General features: G+C 36.5%; 1 protein-coding gene and 2 long non-coding RNA genes across 3 annotated transcripts; all 3 read left to right on the forward strand.

The window, feature by feature from the left end:
* Positions 1-230: 230 nt before the first annotated feature.
* LOC127148998 (uncharacterized) lies at positions 231-5,505 on the forward strand. The gene is made up of 4 exons (XR_007820169.1): positions 231-330; positions 653-703; positions 4,880-4,952; positions 5,403-5,505. It is a non-coding gene; the product is annotated as an uncharacterized LOC127148998 (long non-coding RNA).
* Positions 5,506-9,048: 3,543 nt separating this feature from the next.
* Positions 9,049-10,043, forward strand: LOC127148943 (uncharacterized). Its single transcript, XM_051083377.1, has 4 exons — positions 9,049-9,366; positions 9,443-9,655; positions 9,727-9,819; positions 9,906-10,043. Exons 1-4 carry the CDS (start codon positions 9,064-9,066, stop codon positions 10,041-10,043), a joined length of 747 nt encoding a protein of 248 aa, XP_050939334.1. The 5' UTR covers positions 9,049-9,063.
* A 129-nt stretch (positions 10,044-10,172) lies between these two features.
* On the forward strand, positions 10,173-11,274 carry LOC127148914 (uncharacterized). Its single transcript, XR_007820159.1, has 4 exons — positions 10,173-10,529; positions 10,620-10,676; positions 10,764-10,994; positions 11,065-11,274. It is a non-coding gene; the product is annotated as an uncharacterized LOC127148914 (long non-coding RNA).
* Positions 11,275-19,747: the final 8,473 nt, after the last annotated feature.

The raw sequence follows: 19,747 nt of genomic DNA on the forward strand, positions 1-19,747 counted from the left end.
GTGTTTTTGTTTTTGTTCAATTTATGGTGTTTTGGGATATGGGTAATGTTCTTTGACCTCTCTTTTTGGTCTTATGGGTAGATCTTGCCGTTTTCTTCGGATTTTATGCTCCCTTCATATATATGTGGAATGAATTGCTCGTATGATTATTAATCGATTACTATCGTACAGTCGTATCGATCTATAGTATGAGCAGGAATGTTGTTTTTGTTTTCTGTGGTTGTTAATTGATTTCTTAATGTAGCTGATACTGGTCTGAAGAAGAAGGTTGAGGATGTTATGTCAATCGCAACCGGACACGAGCGTGAAGAGCTTGAAGCTTCTCTTGAGGTGAAGTATCTTGTATTTTCTTGCTTACTTGGATCTCTTTCCGCTGCGTGTTGTTTTTCCCACGCTTCATTTCACGTTGTGAAATTTACTGGGTTAAAGAGTAGTTTAAAATTTATGGATTCATTTTGATTGTCAAACTGAGCCTGGTATGGTAATTTTCAGTTTCGGAAAGCCAGGTTAAAAATTTTATGCCTTCATTGGTTGGTTCATTTTCATTTTCAAACTGAGCGGTTTATGTTCATATTTTTTATAAGCTGGCTTCTGATGGATGTGTTTTTCGTATTGGATGCAAGTCTCATTTTAGTTGGTTTAACGTTTGCAGGGAAAAGACATACTTGACATAAATCATCCTGTTGGCCCCTTTGGAACTAAGGTTGGTGTTGTTGCTTGTTTTGTCGTTTTTAGAATTAACTTCGATGCTTTATCTTTTATTCAAAGTTTCATCCCATGTAGATATCAAGGCATCGCAAGATAGCAATATTTATTGAGTTTACTGCTTTCACTTGAATTTAAGCTGCACTTTTGTCATGCTACATTGAGATCTCGGACACTCTGAGATATCTGCAAACTGATTGTTCTGAATTTTGGTCTGCAGTTATTTTCACTTCCATCTCCTGACTATCCATACCATTTTTCTTTCATGCTCTATGGCACATCATAACTTAGTAAACAACAAGAAAATTCAAAGTTAATGAGTTTGTGGATTTAAATGCTTAAAAAATTAGTTACATGTATTTCATTCTCAAAATTGTTTACTTTTGTCATATATGTGTCTACTTGGTATATGTAACGAGTGTTTGATGCATGTCTAACAAATGTTGGTCTTCTGTTGACTTTGTACAACTAGACACATCTATTTTACTAATAAGTGTCCTATGTTGAGTTTGTAGTACGTGTAAAAAATGTGTCTGCATGTTGATACATTTATGAGGTGGATACACCGGCCAAACTTAAGTGTCCATGCTTCTTAGCATTTAGAACGAAGAATCTATGCAAGTTCTGATATTGGTCTCACTTCTAGCATTCCCTCATAGCTTTTATTGTTCTGCAAGAGTCTCTAACCTAAATCAAGTCTAGAGAATAAGGTCATTCAAAGAATCTTAAGCTTCCTTTTAAAGCAATAACCGAAAATCTTATGCTCCTCTTCTAAACCCTACCTTTTGCATCTTGTGTATCCTTTTCAAAAATTTTAACTTTTTCTGGTTGAAAAAAATTGTGGTCTTGATTCTTGAAGAGTTAAATGCTTGTCATTGGCTGTAAAAACTGTCTCTCTTGCTTCCGTTCTTCGAAGTCTGAACTCCTAAGTGTTGATTATTTATTACAAAGCATATGAACTAGTGATATAATTCTCAGTGTTGTGATCTTTTGTAGTTTTTGTGCCAATGCCTCTTCACTTTGATGTTTTTTTTGGGTACTTCAAGAGTGCATTCTCTCTGCCTTTTGGTTTTAGATGTATGAGTATCAACTCTTTATTATAACCATTATGGGTTGGTCTAGTAGTAAAAAAGGAGACACAATCTAAATAACTAACTAAAAGGTCATAGGTTCAATCCATGGTGGCTACCTGCCTAGGAATTAATTTCTATGAGTTTCTTTGACACCAAAATGTTATAGGATCGGGCGGGTAGTCCCTTGAGGTTGAGATACGTCTAAGCTGGCTCGGACATTCACAGATGTAAGAAAAAATTTTGAACTCTTTGTTGCACAATTTAGGTAGGAACTTTTCACCTCATTTTGGAAGATAACTCTGAAGATTGGAAAGTTGTTCGTTGAAATAATCTTATTATATCTTGCTGGTCTGAAAATGTAGCAAGGATGGCCACATCGATTGAGGCCCTAGGTGTCGAACCTTGGCTTTGTGCTTTGGCTGGAAGCTTTCTCCTTGGTCTTTCAAAGTTGTAATATAAGGTGCATGAAGTAAGGTTCTCCTAATCTTTGAACAACCAACATTGGAAGAAGAGAATTCATAACATTATAAGGGCAAACAAAACTAAAGTTCGAGACTTTTGAAAATTTTGCCTATAGCCTTAGAGATATGAGAGTTCAAGAAGAGGTGTGTACTTTGGGAAAGAATGGTTATGTTGGATACAAATAAGAGGTGATACTTCTTGAACGTAATCATATCGAATTAAACTCTTTGAAGAAAGCAGACTAAAGGAACACCTTGTACTTTCTAGGAACCTTTGGTATGCAAAACCTTTTTTCATAAATCCAAAAGAAGATAGGATTTTTCCCTCTCTCTCCCTACCTCCCTCTCACTCCCTCCCTCTCCCTCCCTCTCCCTCCCTTCCTCCCTCCCTTCCTCCCTTCCTCCCTCCCTCCCTCCCTCTCCCCGAAACCACAATATAATAAACATAGCTAACTGACAATGCACTTGAAGTGGAATTTCAAACTCTCAGAATCCTGGTTTTAAGGAGACTGAAAACAAACATGATAATAAGGTTCATCCTCTCTTCGATTTCCCTGTAGCTGTGCTACTTTCTGTTTTTTTGAAATGCGACTTTGGTGGTGATTAGCCTCATCCCACAAGTCTTGAACTAGAGGTTTTTTGAGCTGGTATCTATTATGATACCAATAGTATCTTATATTTCTATTAAGTTCCTCAACGATTACAAGAGAGAAAACGTTCACGCCAACACTAACAAAGATCCACAAGGATCAGCACAACAGAACAGACCAGAGAAATATCCAAAAAACGTAAAGATAAATTCAAAGAACTCTAGAAAAAAATAACAAGAGCGAAAGAACTTGGCACTTTGTCTTCCTTCCCACGCAAGGAGGAATTCAGCCCTTCCTCTTCACCACAAAAACTTCGGTACCCTCCCTACTCTTCTTCCCACCTTTTATCCTCCACTACTAACTAACTATGGACCCCACCAGGCTGGTCCCCAACTTCCTTGCTATCCTCCCCACTCCCACGTGTACCTTCCTCATTTGCTTCTGCCTTTTTCTTATTCCTTCTATTATATGTGAATAAATTTGGAGGTCAGCATCACTCTCCTCCTCTAAATCCACCTTGTCCATTAGGTGGAAATCCAGGAACTGCTGTTCGAAATCTGCAGTCTTCCCAAGTTGCTTCGTCTTGGGGAAGTCCCTTCCAGCTAATGAGTACTTCCCACTCCTTGGTAGTAGGGTTCTTGTGATAGCCAAATACTTCTTCGGGCCTTATTGTCTACTCATGATTTACATTCACGTAAGGGTCAAGTGGCTGCACCTGTTCAAGCTTTCCCACTGCCTTTTTGAGTTGAGAAACATGGAACACTGGATGAATGGCCGCTGTATTGGGGAGTTCCAACTTGTAAGCCAATGTCCCAATTCTCTCTAGGACTTTGTATGGCCCAAAGTATTTTGGTGATAGCTTCTCATTACGCTTTCTTCTCAGTGACACTTGCCGATAGGGTCTGATATTAGGAACACCATATCTCCCAATTGGAATTCAACATCTCTTCATTTTAAATCTGCATACTTTTTCATCCTTTCTTGAGCCATTCGCAAATGCTCCTTTAAGGCCCCTAAGATCACATCTCTATCCTTCATCACATTTTCCCATAACTACTTGGACCCTTCAACCTTCCATGACAAAGTATATGATGAAATAGTTACTACTAAGAGAGAACAACCTAAGAAAAATCATCCTAGGCATGTTACATGGATAATGCTCAAATTCTAAACTTAAATTAGGTTAATTGACATGTAAGAGAACCAAGCCATAATTCCAACATATAAAACAAGTCTTGGTCTCCGGCATATGTTTTTTTCTTGATCTCTCATCTCCTTTCTTTAACTCCATCACTTACCAAACAATGATGAGACAAATGCTTCATTTAAAAGATATTGGTCTAAGAAGTAATTGCAAAACACACGGAAAAAGGAGACTGCTTTTAGCTTTTAGCATTTTTAATTGTTTCTTGTCACTCCTCTCGTTTATATTCTTCAATTTTTGTTGTGTTTTTTTTTTATTATTTTTACTGCTGGAAATGATCTTCTTACCTTAAATACCTGAGAAGTGATGTTCGATGATTGTTTTTTCTTTTCTCTTCATGGCCAAAAAGAGCGTTGTTTGTCTGTTTCCTTTAAAGAAATGAAGAATGATTGTTGAATTCTCGTTTTGCTGTTGTTTTACACTGTTTCTTGTTATTCTGGTGGCAAATTAGCTAGTCAAGCATCGGCTTAGTAGTTGTTTGTTCTATGTGAATGGTCAGTAAGCTCACCTAAAGCAACGTTGTCTGACAACCGTTATAGTGAAGGTAGATCGTGTAGTTTCTCTTCAAGGCTGTGAAAGTACATGCCTCAAATTATGTTTAATTGTATGGCTAAATGGAGAAACTACAGGAGCAAAATCTCAAAGAAACCATTAAAATAATAAATCTATGGTGCTGCCAATGAAGGGATATATATATACAAATAATAATTGTGCTAAAGGCAGAGTTTCAGCAGAATATTTAATGTGTAAAACACTAATTATAGCAAGAATAATGGGGTATATAATGAACAGTCACAACTTTTAGGTCTGTTTCACAGAATATCTGAAATTTCTGCTGCCTTATAGGAATTTCTGCTACATTTCAAGTTCATCAAAGAGAGCTCTCTGAATTACTGAGATTTGCTTTTCGTTCATTACGGTACGTTTTTGTTTTCTTATAATCTTCTCTTCACTGTGAACATTTTTAACCTTCTCTTCCTCTAGACTTCCAGCTTGTTTAGTTTCTTTTGCATTCTCATTGGACTTGGAATATGAAACAATGTCTGTTTGCTCAATGTCGTTCCTTCCCCTAGAAGATTTTGTATGCTGCTATGAAGAGCTGAGATGACCCATATTCACCATAGGCCTTTTTGTTTGTAAGCATATGTATGGTGCTACATCCAGCCTAATCATAAATCTAATCAAGACAAGTTTCAGATCAAGGAATTTCCTAAAGTTTTCAATTATGTAATGTTTTTGAATAGGCTCCAATTTTATTTATATTTATCTTTTCTTGTTGAAGCTAGTAAGTCCTATCATGTCACTAGAATTCACTTGCTTGTTATATTCCTAGTGGACCTGACAACTAATGTTGCTTCTCTCCGTACAGTTGCTTTGGATCATATTAGTGGCTTCCTTTGCTACTGTCATCATTCAGTCATTAGCAGTCAATCTAGGGGTTATCACAGGTAAATGACTGCTGCATAACGTTCTTCCTTTCTTTCTTCTTTTTTTTTTTGTTTTTTTTTGTTTTTTTTGCTTATCAAAGTTGTGATATTTTCATAGTCTCAACAGTTGTTTGACATTTAGCAGAGAACTATAAAGCTGAGTACCCCAAAGTTCAAGTGATATTTAGACACCTTTTGATCACTTTTTAGGTTTTTTTGAAACTAAGTTTGTTCAACTTACACACCGGGTTGCCATTTTGGGTCTTTTAGTGTTTTTTCCACACTTTTTGAACTTCTGGGTACGTTATGAGTTACGAAATTGCATTTCATCATTGTTAGGTCATTTTGAAAAGTAATGTGATACTTATAGATGTGTTGAACGCTTTTTTGGTTGGGTAGGTTATGAGTTACGAACTTCAAGTGTTTTTTTAGATGTTTTTAACTTTTTGGTAGGTGATGACTTACAAACTTACACTTATGTTTTGTTAGGTCCTTTTGAAAGTTATGCTTATGCACGTTGTGAATACTTTGTAGGTTTGTTTAAGACTAAGTTTGTTGAACCTACACACTTGGTTGCCAATTAAGCCAGGAAGTGCTTTTTTCGACTTATTTTAACTTTTTAGAAGGTTATGAGTTACGAACTAACACTTGAGCATTGTTAGGTCATTTGAAAGTTCAAGTGACACTTAGACACGTTTTTAGAACTGTTTAAGTTCGTTTGAAACTAAGTTTGTTCAACTTACACACCGGGTTGCCATTTTGGGTCTTTAAGTGTTTTTTCCACACTTTTTGAACTTCTGGGTACGTTATGAGTTACGAAATTGCATTTCAGCATTGTTAGGTCATTTTGAAAAGTAATGTGATACTTATAGATGTGTTGAATGCTTTTTTGGTTGGGTAGGTTATGAGTTACGAACTTCAAGTGTTTTTTTAGATGTTTTTAACTTTTTGGTAGGTGATGACTTACAAACTTACACTTATGTTTTGTTAGGTCCTTTTGAAAGTTATGCTTATGCACGTTGTGAATACTTTGTAGGTTGGTTTAAGACTAAGTTTGTTGAACCTACACACTTGGTTGCCAATTAAGCCAGGAAGTGCTTTTTTTCGACTTATTTTAACTTTTTGGGAGGTTATGAGTTACGAACTAACACTTGAGCATTGTTAGGTCATTTGAAAGTTCAAGTGACACTTAGACACGTTTTTAGAACTTTTTAGGTTCGTTTGTTGTGGAAATTTCTCTACACAGGCTTCAGGTTGGTGAGGGAAAGATATCAAAATGGTCTCCCCACAGGAGATCATCTCCTCCTCAACCTCTCTCTCTAGATGGTCTCCCCAGTACTCCCCCTCTCCGTCACCTATCTTCTCTTAACGAACTATTTAAACTCTCAGTCACTCCCCACTTACTAGGTACATGGTTTCTCTAAATTAAGACTAGATTTGGAACTTTGGAGTGTCTTTCTAAGTTCTAACATGCTTGTTTTAGACGCAAATTTTTGGTCAGGAATTTGATAGCCATTTGGTTTCTTTTTATTTTCTTTTAGAGGATTTGGCCAGTTTTCTTACTATTTCTTTCAAACAGGTTTGACTAAGTCCTAACTTCTGAGATATATAAACCGTGTAATATCGTCTAATGGACAAATCATGGATGATGGAGAATAGGATGTCCAGGGAGTATGAATTGGGAGTGGAAGCGTTCATTCAATTTGGTTTTCGTCATGCCAAAGGTTTCAATACTATCAGGTGTCCATGTTTGAAATGTGGGAACCGTTTGCCGCAAGACGAATCAACAGTCAGATATCATTTATATGCCAATGGGATCGATCAAAGCTATAAGATATGGTTTTGGCATGGCGAATCTTTTACATCAGAGACTTCATGTAATCGACAGGCTTACACGAACGAAGAAACGGTCGACGATGATTTATTTCATGTCATAAATATGGTTCAAAATGTCCGCGATCAGTTTTCTGAAGTATCTAATACGTTTGACAATATGTTCGATGATGCAAAGAAGCCTCTATTTCCTGGTTGTAAAAGATTCACAAAGTTATCAGCATTAGTTAGGCTATACAACCTGAAGGTTAGATTTGGATGGAGTAATGCTAGCTTCTCCGAACTACTGGCAACGATTAGCGAGTTATTGCCTGAAAATAATAAATTGCCGATATCCATGTATGAAGCAAAAAAAACGCTTACTGCGTTGGGCCTTAGTTATCAAAAAATAGATGCATGCCCTAACGATTGCTGCTTGTATAGAAAAGATCTGGCAGACATCAGTAGGTGTCCTAAATGTAACATTTCGAGGTGGAAGACAAGTAAGAACTCAAATGAAGAGATTAAGGGAGTTGCAGCTAAACAGCTGTGGTATTTTCCAATTGTTCCGAGGTTCTTAAGGATGTTCAAGAACTCCGAATATGCAAAGCACTTGTGTTGGCATGCAAATGACAGGAAAGTAGACGGTGTGTTAAGGCATCCAGCTGATACTCCATCTTGGAGGTTGGTAGACCATTTGTGGCCAGATTTTGGGTCCGAACCGAGAAACCTCCGCTTGGGGTTGTCCACAGATGGCATCAATCCATACGGAGATTTATCAACGAAATATAGTTGTTGGCCTGTGATTGCTACAATATACAACCTTCCACCATGGCTATGTATGAGGAGGAAGTATTTGATGTTAACTATGTTAATCTCGGGACCTAAGCAACCAGGATACGACATAAATGTCTACCTAGCACCTTTGATTGATGATCTCAAACTTATGTGGGAAGAAGGTGTTCAGTGTTTTGATGCACATAGAAATGAAAGATTCACCCTGCGAGCTGTCTTACTGTGGACTATCAATGATCTTCATTCAAGGAATATGAGTAGACGATCTTGGATTCACACTAGTTGACCTCAATCGTATAGGACACTATTCAGATTCATTCATATTAGCATCACAAGCAAGACAAGTGTTCTATGTTAAAGATCCCAGTGATGATAGATGGTCCGTCGTTGTGAAGCCACAAGAAAAAGATTTTGTTGATAATTGTTACAACGACGAGCTAGGCGATACATCCCTCCATTGTCCGGCAATTTTAGAATGTCCAGCAGACATGACTAGAGAAGATGAAGAGATCCCATATATCAGGGTCGACTATGAAGGCACTTGGGTAAACACATAAACATTTGGTAATATAATGTTTCTCCAAAGTTTCCCATCATTCATTATAGTCATTGAAAAACATTCATTTTAAGCCTAATAAATAATATTATTGTTTCTTTCTTTGCAGGACACTTTTAATTCCAATTTGGAAGATCTACTTGTAGTATTCAATAGTCCACTTGGCAGTTCTTAGCTTTGTTTTTTAGTATTTCCATTGAGCGATTAGTGATACTTGTAAACATTTTCTTTTACGTCTTGTAACAAACTTATCAAATCTTCATGTATGTTGATCTATATGTTATGTCAACTTTTTGATGGATCTCACTAATGGATTATTGTTGTTTATGATTATTGTTTTTCATTTTCATTTCGCCTAAATAATTGATATGTTGATGAATAGTGTATTATACTGAAAATTATGTGTCATTTCATGCAGTTGGACCATCACTTACCAAACAATGACACTTGGAAAACAAGCTAGATTAGAAGCTGGTTGCTCGAGCGTACCGAGTACCGAGGGAGTCATTAATAAAGGTAAAGGTACACGTGGACCTACGGGAATGTCTGAGATCACACGGGTTAGTTGTGATGGACACAAGAGAGTGGTTGAATACAATGAGCTCGGTCAACCCATTGGTGAAAGTGCAACCAAGTTAAAGAGTTTCATTGGAACAACCGTGCGGGTTCATGTTCCGATCAGTTACCAATCCTGGAAGGATGTACCTACAGAGCTCAAAGATAAAATTTACGAACTAATTGAGGTAATTTTCTGACCTTTAGTTAGTAACGTTGTTCGCATTTTGTCACTAACGTTCATTATATAATGTAATGTAATAGGGTGGCTTCGTAGTAGACCCCAGATCCAAAAAGAGTATTTTACAAAATGCGAGTGTATGTTTTCGAAACTTCAAGTCGTCGCTAACTACAAAGCATGTATTACCATATAAGAAAGATTTGGAGAAACTAAAAGACCCACCAACAGAATACTCTTTCATCGATCGTGAGCATTGGAACATATTTTTCGCTTCCAGATTAACTAAACAATTTGAGGTAACTGTAATCACCATTCTCTTCATTCATATATGACAGTAATTATACTAAAATGTAGTTTATGTGTGAAGATGGTTAGCAACAAGGGACGTGAGCGGAGAAAGAACAACAAGTACAACCATCGAATGTCGCGAAAAGGTTATGCAAACCTTACCGAAGAGATGGTACGCAAAGAATAGTATATATGCTTGTTAACATAGTGCAACATGTAATGCGTTATAACTAATCATAATGTTCTTTCCTTTTTCAGAAAGCAAGCATATCTAATGGTGAGTTAATTGATCGTGCTTTAGTATGGAAGAAAGCACAAACTACTAAAGATGGAGAGATTCCAGACATAGACACAAAGGAGGTGGCCAATAAAATTGTAAGTACTTTCCTCTTGTAAGGCTGTTTTCTTTTTTTTGTACTTACTAAAAATACTATAACCTTTTCATGATAGGACAACCTACTTGTTTCAAAACGTGCGTCTCATTCAATGGACAACGTAACTTGTGATATATTATCGCAAGCCATCGGAGGGAATGATCCACCAGGAAGGATTCGAGGGGTGGGTCAATATGTCACACCAAGTAAATACTTCCACACTGCAAGAGAAAAACGAAAGAAGGTCGGTAAAGAAGAAGATTATGCTGAAGAGCGAGCGAGAATGGCTGCTCGTATCTTAGAACTGGAAGCAGAATTAATGAAGCATAAGAAGGTTCCTGAAGTGGCCACAAAAGGAGAAACTGACGAGAGCAAGATCAAGAGTCAAATGGCTTCTAAAAGCATTGACACATCAGATGATGCAAATGACCATGACGCAAAAGAAGAAAATAGACAAGTTCTAGAAGACTTGACAATAGAGGACTTGACAATAGAAAAATAAGATAAGGTAGAAAGCATCTACTTTTATTTTTTTAACTCAAACGTTATTTTTTTAATGATTAAATATTTGATCAATTAACACTTATGTGCGGCGAAGGTTGGTGAGGAGAACAAATATGTTTGTGCATCGATTGAGACTTTGACAAAAGTGAAGGTCAGTATGAATTTGATTCCTATAGTTTCCAATTTCTCAGACGCAATATAGTAATATGATCATATTTTCTTTCACTGTATATTGTAGGATGGCACTTCTTGTCGACTTGCAATTGGGACTAAGGACAATGTTGTCGGTGCTGGAACTATTTTCGACTACTACATGGACGGTGACAACGTGAAGGTATCAGTGGACATGGTTACCGATGGTAATTGCTTCGTTCCTGTTCCAACAAGGGAAGGTAGGACTATGCTTTCCCAAGAAGTTGGTTCACAGTTGTTATGGCCTCGTCATTTAGTCATTCCCCTAGACGAAAAGGTAATGTGTTTTTCACAATGGATTTGGTTTAAATATATTTCATATGGATGAGATTTTATGTTTGTGGCAGATGAAAAGCGTGTACCAAGCTGATCCGCGATTACCGTCGTTGACACTGAATACAAAGAGAGCACCAGTTACACTACGATTATTGCTATGGGAACTTGATTATATTGGGTCAAAAATTCAAATTCACGTACCTGCTAAAGTTTTTGGGTATGAACGAAAATGTTGCATATTCCTCGAGGCACTCCAAGAATTTTGTCAAATGCAGCCTATATCAACCTAATGCATTGATGCATTCATATTGTAAGTTACCTCTTTTGTACATCAATTACATAGTATAATAACGTGTACCACGCAGTAAAGTCGAGTATGCTGTTCATATTTGTAGTCACCTCTACAAAGTGATGGAAGAGAATGGAACGTTGGGATCCTACAAGTTTGCAGATGCTGGCTCTGTTTCAGTTGGTATAAGTAAAGAAGATCGAGCACAGATCCTGAATGCTAGATTGCTTGGGACCGACCATCATCAGATTTTGATGTTTCCATACAATTCAGGGTATGTGCAAAACTTTTTTCAGCTAATGCACCTAATGAACTATATGACCTTCATTCTAAGTTTAACTCACATTTACCTGTCAATATAGAAACCATTGGTGTCTAATAGCCATCGATTTTTCAAGAGGCACTGCATATTGGATGGATCCTTTGAGAAATCAAATTAACAATGATGCCTCTGATGTCGTCCGGATGTATGTTGGAACTTTTATCTATGATAAAACAATAATGAGTTAATATGTTGCATATGAGACAATGATTGTATAACTTACGTTGTTTGATATGCATTCTTAGGGCTTTCGACATTTCGAACAAGAAGAAGCATGTTTGGAGGATAATCAAGGTATGAGGAATGGGGATTTAGTAGAAGAAATAGGTAAACATACTTTATGTTTTGCAACTGTAACATGGGTATTTTGTTCTTTTTCTCTAATGGATAGTGTCCGAAGCAAGGTGACATTGTGGAGTGCGGGTATTATGTGATGCGATTCATGCGTGATATAATATTGTCAAGCAACAGGACAATCATTGAAGTAGTAAGTATTTCATTTTACCTTTTTGAACTACTTATGTTATGTACAATTGTTGCATATTAAATCATTTTTAAATGATGAATAGATGGAAGGATCAACCTCAACATACTCACAGGACGATTTAGATGTCGTAAGAACGGAGTGGGCTGAGTTCGTTAACAAATATATTTTCTGTTCCCAATCTCAAAGGTAAAATTTGTAAACGAGACAACTTTATATGCTTTTTTGTGTGGATTTTATTACAACACGTGTTGTTGCGTCGACTATCCTGCAGTTATGGTAGTCATTGAAATGCTCTTTTGTTGATTTTTAGACATATGTTTGAGGAATCATGTTGACATGTACTTTGGATATCTGTTCATAGTTGTGTTGACTATCCTGCAGTTATGGTAGTCATTGATAAGCTAGCTATTTTGTTCAATCTGCTTACACATGTTTTAGGAACCGTGTTGACATTGTTTTGTTTTCTTAATTTCTCGTTCACTTCGTTTACTTGTAAAGTTTTATTCGTAGCATAGGTGTTTGTGGAATGGAGGAGGTAAGTCTATGTTTAGGTTTATTAATGACCTTGAAAGTGGGGAGCGGGACGGTGGGAGTGTTAAGTTCATGTTTAAGCTCAACTTTGACTTTAGAAGGGGTGAGGGAGTGGGAAATTGGGGGGGGGGGGGGGGGAGATACATTTATGTTTAATAATGACCTTGGAAGGAGGGAGTGAGTTGCTAAGGTTAGAAATGACTTGGGGCGGGGGGTTGGGACTAGGGGTACGTTTATGCTTAAGTTGTTCTTTGATGCAAACTGAAACATTGTTGGGTCCGTAAAGAATGAATCAAAACAAATTATTACATTACTTATATATTATGCTTATGCTTATGAAGTTGGTGTTTTTATTTCTCTTTTGCTTCCCTTATGAATCTTTTACTAAGAAACTTGGTTGTATGACTTGGGTGGGAGGGGAGTGATACATTTATTTTTGATAATGACCTTGGAAGGAATGAGTGAGATGCTAAGTTAATGTTTAAGTTTATAAATGACTTTGAAGGGGGGGCTAAGGATACATGTATGCTTAAGTTTTAAATTTAAATCAGAATATTGTTAGGTCTTTAAAGATTGAATTGAAACATATTTATTTGATTCTCTGTTTATGCTTATGCTTATGCTTATGTAGTCGGTGTTTTTCTTTCATCTTTTGTGTTCTTTATGGGTCTTTTATAAAGAACCTCGGTTGTATGAACTTTGGACGTTTATGTTAAAAAGTTCCTATTTGGAATGTACTTAATGTTTATGCTTATGCTTATGCATTTTCCGTAATGAAAGTTGACTAAGGTTCATTTTCTTCAACTTTGTAGGTAATTGAAGAATAGATGGATCATGGTATCGATCAAGTTCATTCCTACATTAGTTTGATTAGATTAGGTCATACATATATTACAGTTAATTTATCTTTTGGATTATTGGAAAACCTTTACCGACAATGTAATTTACATTTTTTATTATCAATATAAATATCTTTCCAAACAAATGTGCATAATGTTAAAATGTAGTAATTAATTTTTTTGAAAGAAGAAATATATGACAGGAAATACGTGCCGCGAAAAAGAATAATAACGACACCAAACATGTGTCGACATATAAGCCTTTAGTAAACAGCAACAGTGTCGTCAAAGCACATTTCTTGGCAAGAACTATGTGTAACGAAACATTTACAATGACAATATATTAGTGTCGTTATAAAGGTATTAATGATAATATATTCGGGTCAAGGTATAGATAACGGTGACACATTTGAAGTGTCAATATAAGGGTATTAATGACAATATATTCGTGTCGAGGTATAGATAACGATGACACATTTAAAGCGTCAATAAAATGGTATTAATGACAATATATTTGTGTCGAGGTATAGATAACGGTGACACAATTAAAGCGTCAATGTAAGAGTATTAATGACAGTATATTAGTGTCGAGATATAGATAACGGTGACACTTGATTTACGTCAACGTAAGTGTATTAATGACAATATATTTGTGTCAATGTATAGATAACGGTGACACAATTACAGCGTCAATGTAAGAGTATTAATGACAGTATATTAGTGTCGAGGTATAGATAACGGCGACACCTGATTTGCGTCAATGTAAGTGTATTAATGACAATATATTTTTGTCAAGGTATAGATAACGGTGACACATAATTTGCGTCAATGTAAGAGTATTAATGACACTATATTGGTGTCGTTTTATAGATGACAGCGACATATTTATTGCGTCAAGGTGAAGGTATTAATGACACAATTTTAGTGTCATCGAATCATATTTAACGACACATTTTCCAAAGTGTCGTTAAAGAGCTTTTCTTGACAGTGGCTTCAATGACGCGAAAAGTGTGTCGTTGAAACTCTTTATGACACATATTTTGCGTCGTTGAAGGCCAAATTTGTAGTAGTGTTCGTCACCCCCACACCAACTATATCTTCCTTATCAGTGAACCAGAAATAGTGCATAGATACTATGAAATGCTACCAGGACGAGAGGAGGTGAGATACTAAGATCACATAGAGAAGTGATGCCCTTCAGCTCGGCAATATGGAACCTCTCAATAGCTCTCTTTCCTTTATGAGGTTCTATCGAAAGAGGTAGGCCTAAGCTTTTCCCCTCTTCTCGATCGAGCTTCCTCAAAACTGAAAAATAGAAATTGACGTCGTTAAAGAAAGGCATCGACCCCCCGCTGGGATTTGGCTTTCCTTATCTACATGCGCATTGCATCAGCACTGGCGAAAAAAAGGTTGGCTTTACTAAGGAAGAAGGATTGTGCGGGGCCCATATTTTGGTCGAGTTTACCATACCTCCGACCCTTCTATTACGCAACCATTAGATTTTCTTACCTTTGACCGCAGTTACGCAAGAAAGAAAAGGTTCTACACAAGGTCCCGTTCTACGACATAGTAGCAGGATCAATAGGGGATTGGCTCTGAGTGTAGATAGAGTCAAATATGCAGGGTCATGCAAATACATAGGCCCCTTCTCTTTTGGATGAATGGGGTTATTAAAAAGGTGCTTTCCGATCTACTGTCCCTCAGGGCAAGGGGTTAAGCAGGTAGTATGGGCCCTTTGACTTCCAAATATATGTTATGCAGCTCCTACGAAGCCATGAAAAGAAACGAGAAAGAGCCACCCTAAGAAGCGGTTTGAAGACTACTCCTTCAGAGAGGGCAGAAGAAAAGAAAGTGAAACTGAAAAACTGCAGAGTGGGGGCTCAAAGAATTTGAGAGAAGCTTGCTTTTTTTGTTAGTAGGTTTAGAAAGAAAGCATATCCTTGAAATATAAAGGGTTCATATGGTCTAAAGGACAAGTTAGTGGTTTTTCGTAAATTATTTGTTCCTAGTGAAGGGGTTCGGACGACCGTCTCATTGATAAGGACATATGAATATTCCACTTCGGACCTGCCAAGATAAGGATGCCTTGGTTACTATTTGCTTTTCTCTTTCTTTATTGGAAGCTCAACTTCTACGGAGCCTTTTCTGAATTCATCTAGAGCTTTTAATTTCTCCATATGAACTTCTTCTTTGTAGGAAATTGGAAATAAACCTGGAACATGAAGGAAAAGAAACTATAGGATGAAGTTTGAGTCATCCGCAAATCTTAGTTCCATGAACAAGTCCGACATATGGTAAAGGTCTCAACTGAAAGGAGAGTTCACACGTAGAAGCAAAAACAAAGGTCTTGGTAACTAGTCTTTTAGTGGAATGATCGAAGCGACTCAAATCCTTTGAGCCTCTTTGATCCACTAAGTCAAAGATGGAGCGCAATGAGGAATGAAATGACTAGAAAGGAGTCCGAGATTCAAGCTGGATCAATAAACAAGGATCTGTAGGAGTTGGGGGTCCTTCGAACTTGTGAATAAAGGGTACAATAAATATTGAAGAATAAAGGCTTAAACAAATCAGCCTTTCTCCTACAATGGAATGAACAAGCTAGATTCAATGACGGAGGACGAGTACTTCCATATATATTAACCCTTGTTTATCCAAAACTTTTGTCCGTACTTTATTCTACATATTCCCACTTAACAATTGGACTCATTCATGGAACTCAAACTTCTATCCTTCGGACCACTAAAAATACAAATCCATGAAATATGACGGGTTTGAATTGAAAGGAATAAAAAGAAGAAAAGCAAGTCAATGAACAAAGGCGTAGAAGGAGTACTAGTTAGATTCCCACTCCTTCGATCATTCTTTGAGCCTCCACTCCACTTCTACTCATAAACAAGCCCAACAAGGAAAGCCTAGGATAGTGGTCGACCGGCAGAAAGCTCGCTAAGCTTCCAAAACATCGTAAAGAGAGAATGAAGATCTCATGAAAGAAAGAATGAAAGAAGAAAATATAAAGAACTCGAGAGGTAGGCAAAATCTTGTCTTTTCTCTAGATTTAATGGTCGAGAAAAGAACGAAGTTGAGTTGCTGAGCTAAGAACCTACTAACAAGAAAAGCAAGCTTCTATTTTGATGCCTTCTGAATAACCTTCTCCTTTCTAACTCTTTCTCGCATATTCCAACCTCTCCTTCGTAAAGAAGGAAGAAGTAAGAAAGAGAAAGAGAGAATAGGTCTTTGAATGGATAGCCTTAGATACATGAATTTCATTGATTTTGAGTTTTGGAAAACAGCTCATTAATTCTTATTTTCATTAAAACTCCCCACATCGATCGAAAGAGCGCCAATTTTCTTCGTACACAGAAAGGCAACGAAGTTCAATTCATGAGATTGCATGGCAGCGAAGTAGAGCAACTGTGACATGAAGTTCCTTACCGCCTTAATAAACAAGGGCTGGATCTCGCTAGTGCCACCTAAACGGTAGGTAGGTGATGAATGTATGATGTTTGGAGTTCTCGTTTGTGCACCTGTCCCCAATGAAAGAATGAGTTCACCATTCCCCTATGCATCATGGCCTTACCATTCGGTTCTCGATGGACTAAGGGGGATTCAATATAGCAACTCATGTTCGATTGCGTTACTCCTTCCCGCTTGTCTTAGCTATAGGAAGTATGGTTCCGAAAGTGACTGTGGTTCACCAATTCAGGCTCAACTCCTCACTTGACATTAGAAAACCCACAGGTCAGACCGGGGCTCTTCACTCTTTCTTTCTATATGGGACGATGCCGGGGAGAGAAGGGAATGCGTCGAGGTGGCGAACAAGAAAACTACAAATCTCTTTTGGCTTTTCCCTTCACGAGATGAGCTCATTGCATTGGATGGATAAGAGAACAGAGCAGGCCTAAAAAGTGCTTGGGCACTCTACATACGATGTAGACTCCATCATATACATATCTCTTTCTTTCTTTTTTCTGGATAATAGAAAGAAATAGGAGATTGATCCTTATTAGGATCCCCCAATCCGATCTCAAGAAAGAAGAAGTCAAGAAGTCAATGAACAAGGGAGAGAATGAAAGGGAAAGAGCACTTATTCCTCTTGAAGTTACCTTTCCCTTTCTCTTTGAAAAGCTGCTCCTTTTGAGTCCCCGCTCCGCTTCTTTGCGAATGTTTCTTTATGGAGAAAGAGAAATAGCAATTTTTTCCTATAGAACATCTATAAACAAGAGGGTTTAATCCGAAATATCGACAGATTCCTGTGTGTGGAGTCCAAATAAATATGAAAATGAAATGAAAAAGGGGAAAAAGTTTTTCATAATTTTTTGATCATACATAATTAAGTTATAGAATTGCCAACAAGAATTTGGTTTTTTTTATGAACTTTATTTGATAAATCCCCAGATTTAGAAATTCATTTCGGACAATTGAACCTTCTCAAATTGTTTCTTTTTAAGAACTAAAAAAATTTGTGCCAAAATAACATATGTAAAAAAGAACGAGGAATTCTTTCTGGTTAAAGAATCTCTTTCTAGTTGCTCTGGAACAATTAAGAGATTCTCTAGAAGAAATTGGGTTTCTGCTTCTAGCGGCAACATGTTATGGGGTGGCGGTCCCGCTTATAGGGTCAAATCAATATGTTCAAAGAAGAAATATTGAAATATCAATCTCATCGATCTCATAAGTTGTTGGGATTGATGCCTAAATCTCGTGGTTTTGTAGTTTGTAATTGTATATTATACAAACTTTTATTTATCTAATAAAATAAAGTGTTTTATTTTATTTGACATTTAGTTGCATTAACCCACAAAACCAATAAACTAACATACAAGGTTATCTTCTGTAACATAAACATGTATGTGGAGACATACAAGTGGATCATGTTTAAGTGATAACCTAAATGGTCTATAGTAAATGAATAAGGTTGGATACCTTCCAACCTTATCTTGGTGACACTATGAATACGACCTACTTTGTAGTTGTTACAATTGTTCTAAAGTGCTGCAAATGATTTGATCCTAATCATTCATGTCGAGACATTAGAGCAAGATATTCTATACAAAGAGTTTGTATAAGACCGGACCATGAAATGAATAGTCTCTCTTATTAACACCGTTACTAGTTGAGATTACATTTCACCAAGATGACCATAGGTGACTTGACCTGAATTTTGAGTGAGTTGTGAACTCCTGCCTACGAAGGCGGTCCTTTGATTTGCATGGGTGAGAGTGGCCTATGTAGCCGACTCAATATGCCTACCATTTTGGGGGTTCGTTTGATTGGGGAGCTGAGAACACAGCTACACAAGAAGGAATTCACTCCTTCTCTATAGATAGAGTAAGTAGAGAAATTTCTCACTTAATGGTTGATTCTAGGGCTTGAACAATGTGGCGCCACACTCTCTCTTGGCCTGAGAGGAGTTCAGTTATAGTAGAACTATAATTATTGTTCATTAAAGGAATCAATGATACGTAAGGAGTTATATGTAATTACAGAGGCAAAATGGTAATTTTTGCCTAGTTGTACTTACGAGCAATTTATGAAGGATCATTGCACTATTGATTGGTTATATCTAATGGATACAAACATATATCTACAGTAAAAAAAGTGCAACTATTAGTCTTTAGTGGAATGACTAATAGTTAATTAATAGAGATTAATTTAATTAAAGAGTTTAATTCATTAATTTCATTTCATTGGAGCTTCAATTTGTAGGTCCATAAGGTTCCCTTGTTAGCTCAATAAGGATAAATGAAAATCAAATTTATCTTGGTTTAATTTGAATTGTTCAAATTGATTATAAGGAATAAGTTGTATATGATACAATTAATATAATGTTTTTGATACATTATAATATAAAGTTTTTATGAGAGAAGTTAATATTGGGATATGATTCAAATAATAATAATAATAATATGAATAAGATTCATAAATAAACTATAGGTTAAAATTAATATGGATTTGATTCATATTAGAACTATAGATCACATGAGAGATCTAAACCAGTGGTTATATTATATATGATATAATATAAAGTTTATATTATATGAGATATAATATAGATTAAATTTACATCAATTTTATTAATTTTATTTAATCAATCCTTTTTTCTACGTGAGAAAGAGGGAGAAAGTTATTTTGATAACTTCTTCCTCCATATCAATGGTTAAGATTTTTTTCTTAAAAAGAAAGAGGAAGATTCATTAAAAAGACTTTTTTTTTAATTAATCGATCTCTCTGCGTTCCAAAAGATAGTCAATTCTCTCAAATTTCTCTCACCAAAATTACAGAAGCC

This window comes from Cucumis melo, chromosome 4 (genome assembly GCF_025177605.1).
Source record: "Cucumis melo cultivar AY chromosome 4, USDA_Cmelo_AY_1.0, whole genome shotgun sequence".
Taxonomy (NCBI): domain Eukaryota; kingdom Viridiplantae; phylum Streptophyta; class Magnoliopsida; order Cucurbitales; family Cucurbitaceae; genus Cucumis; species Cucumis melo.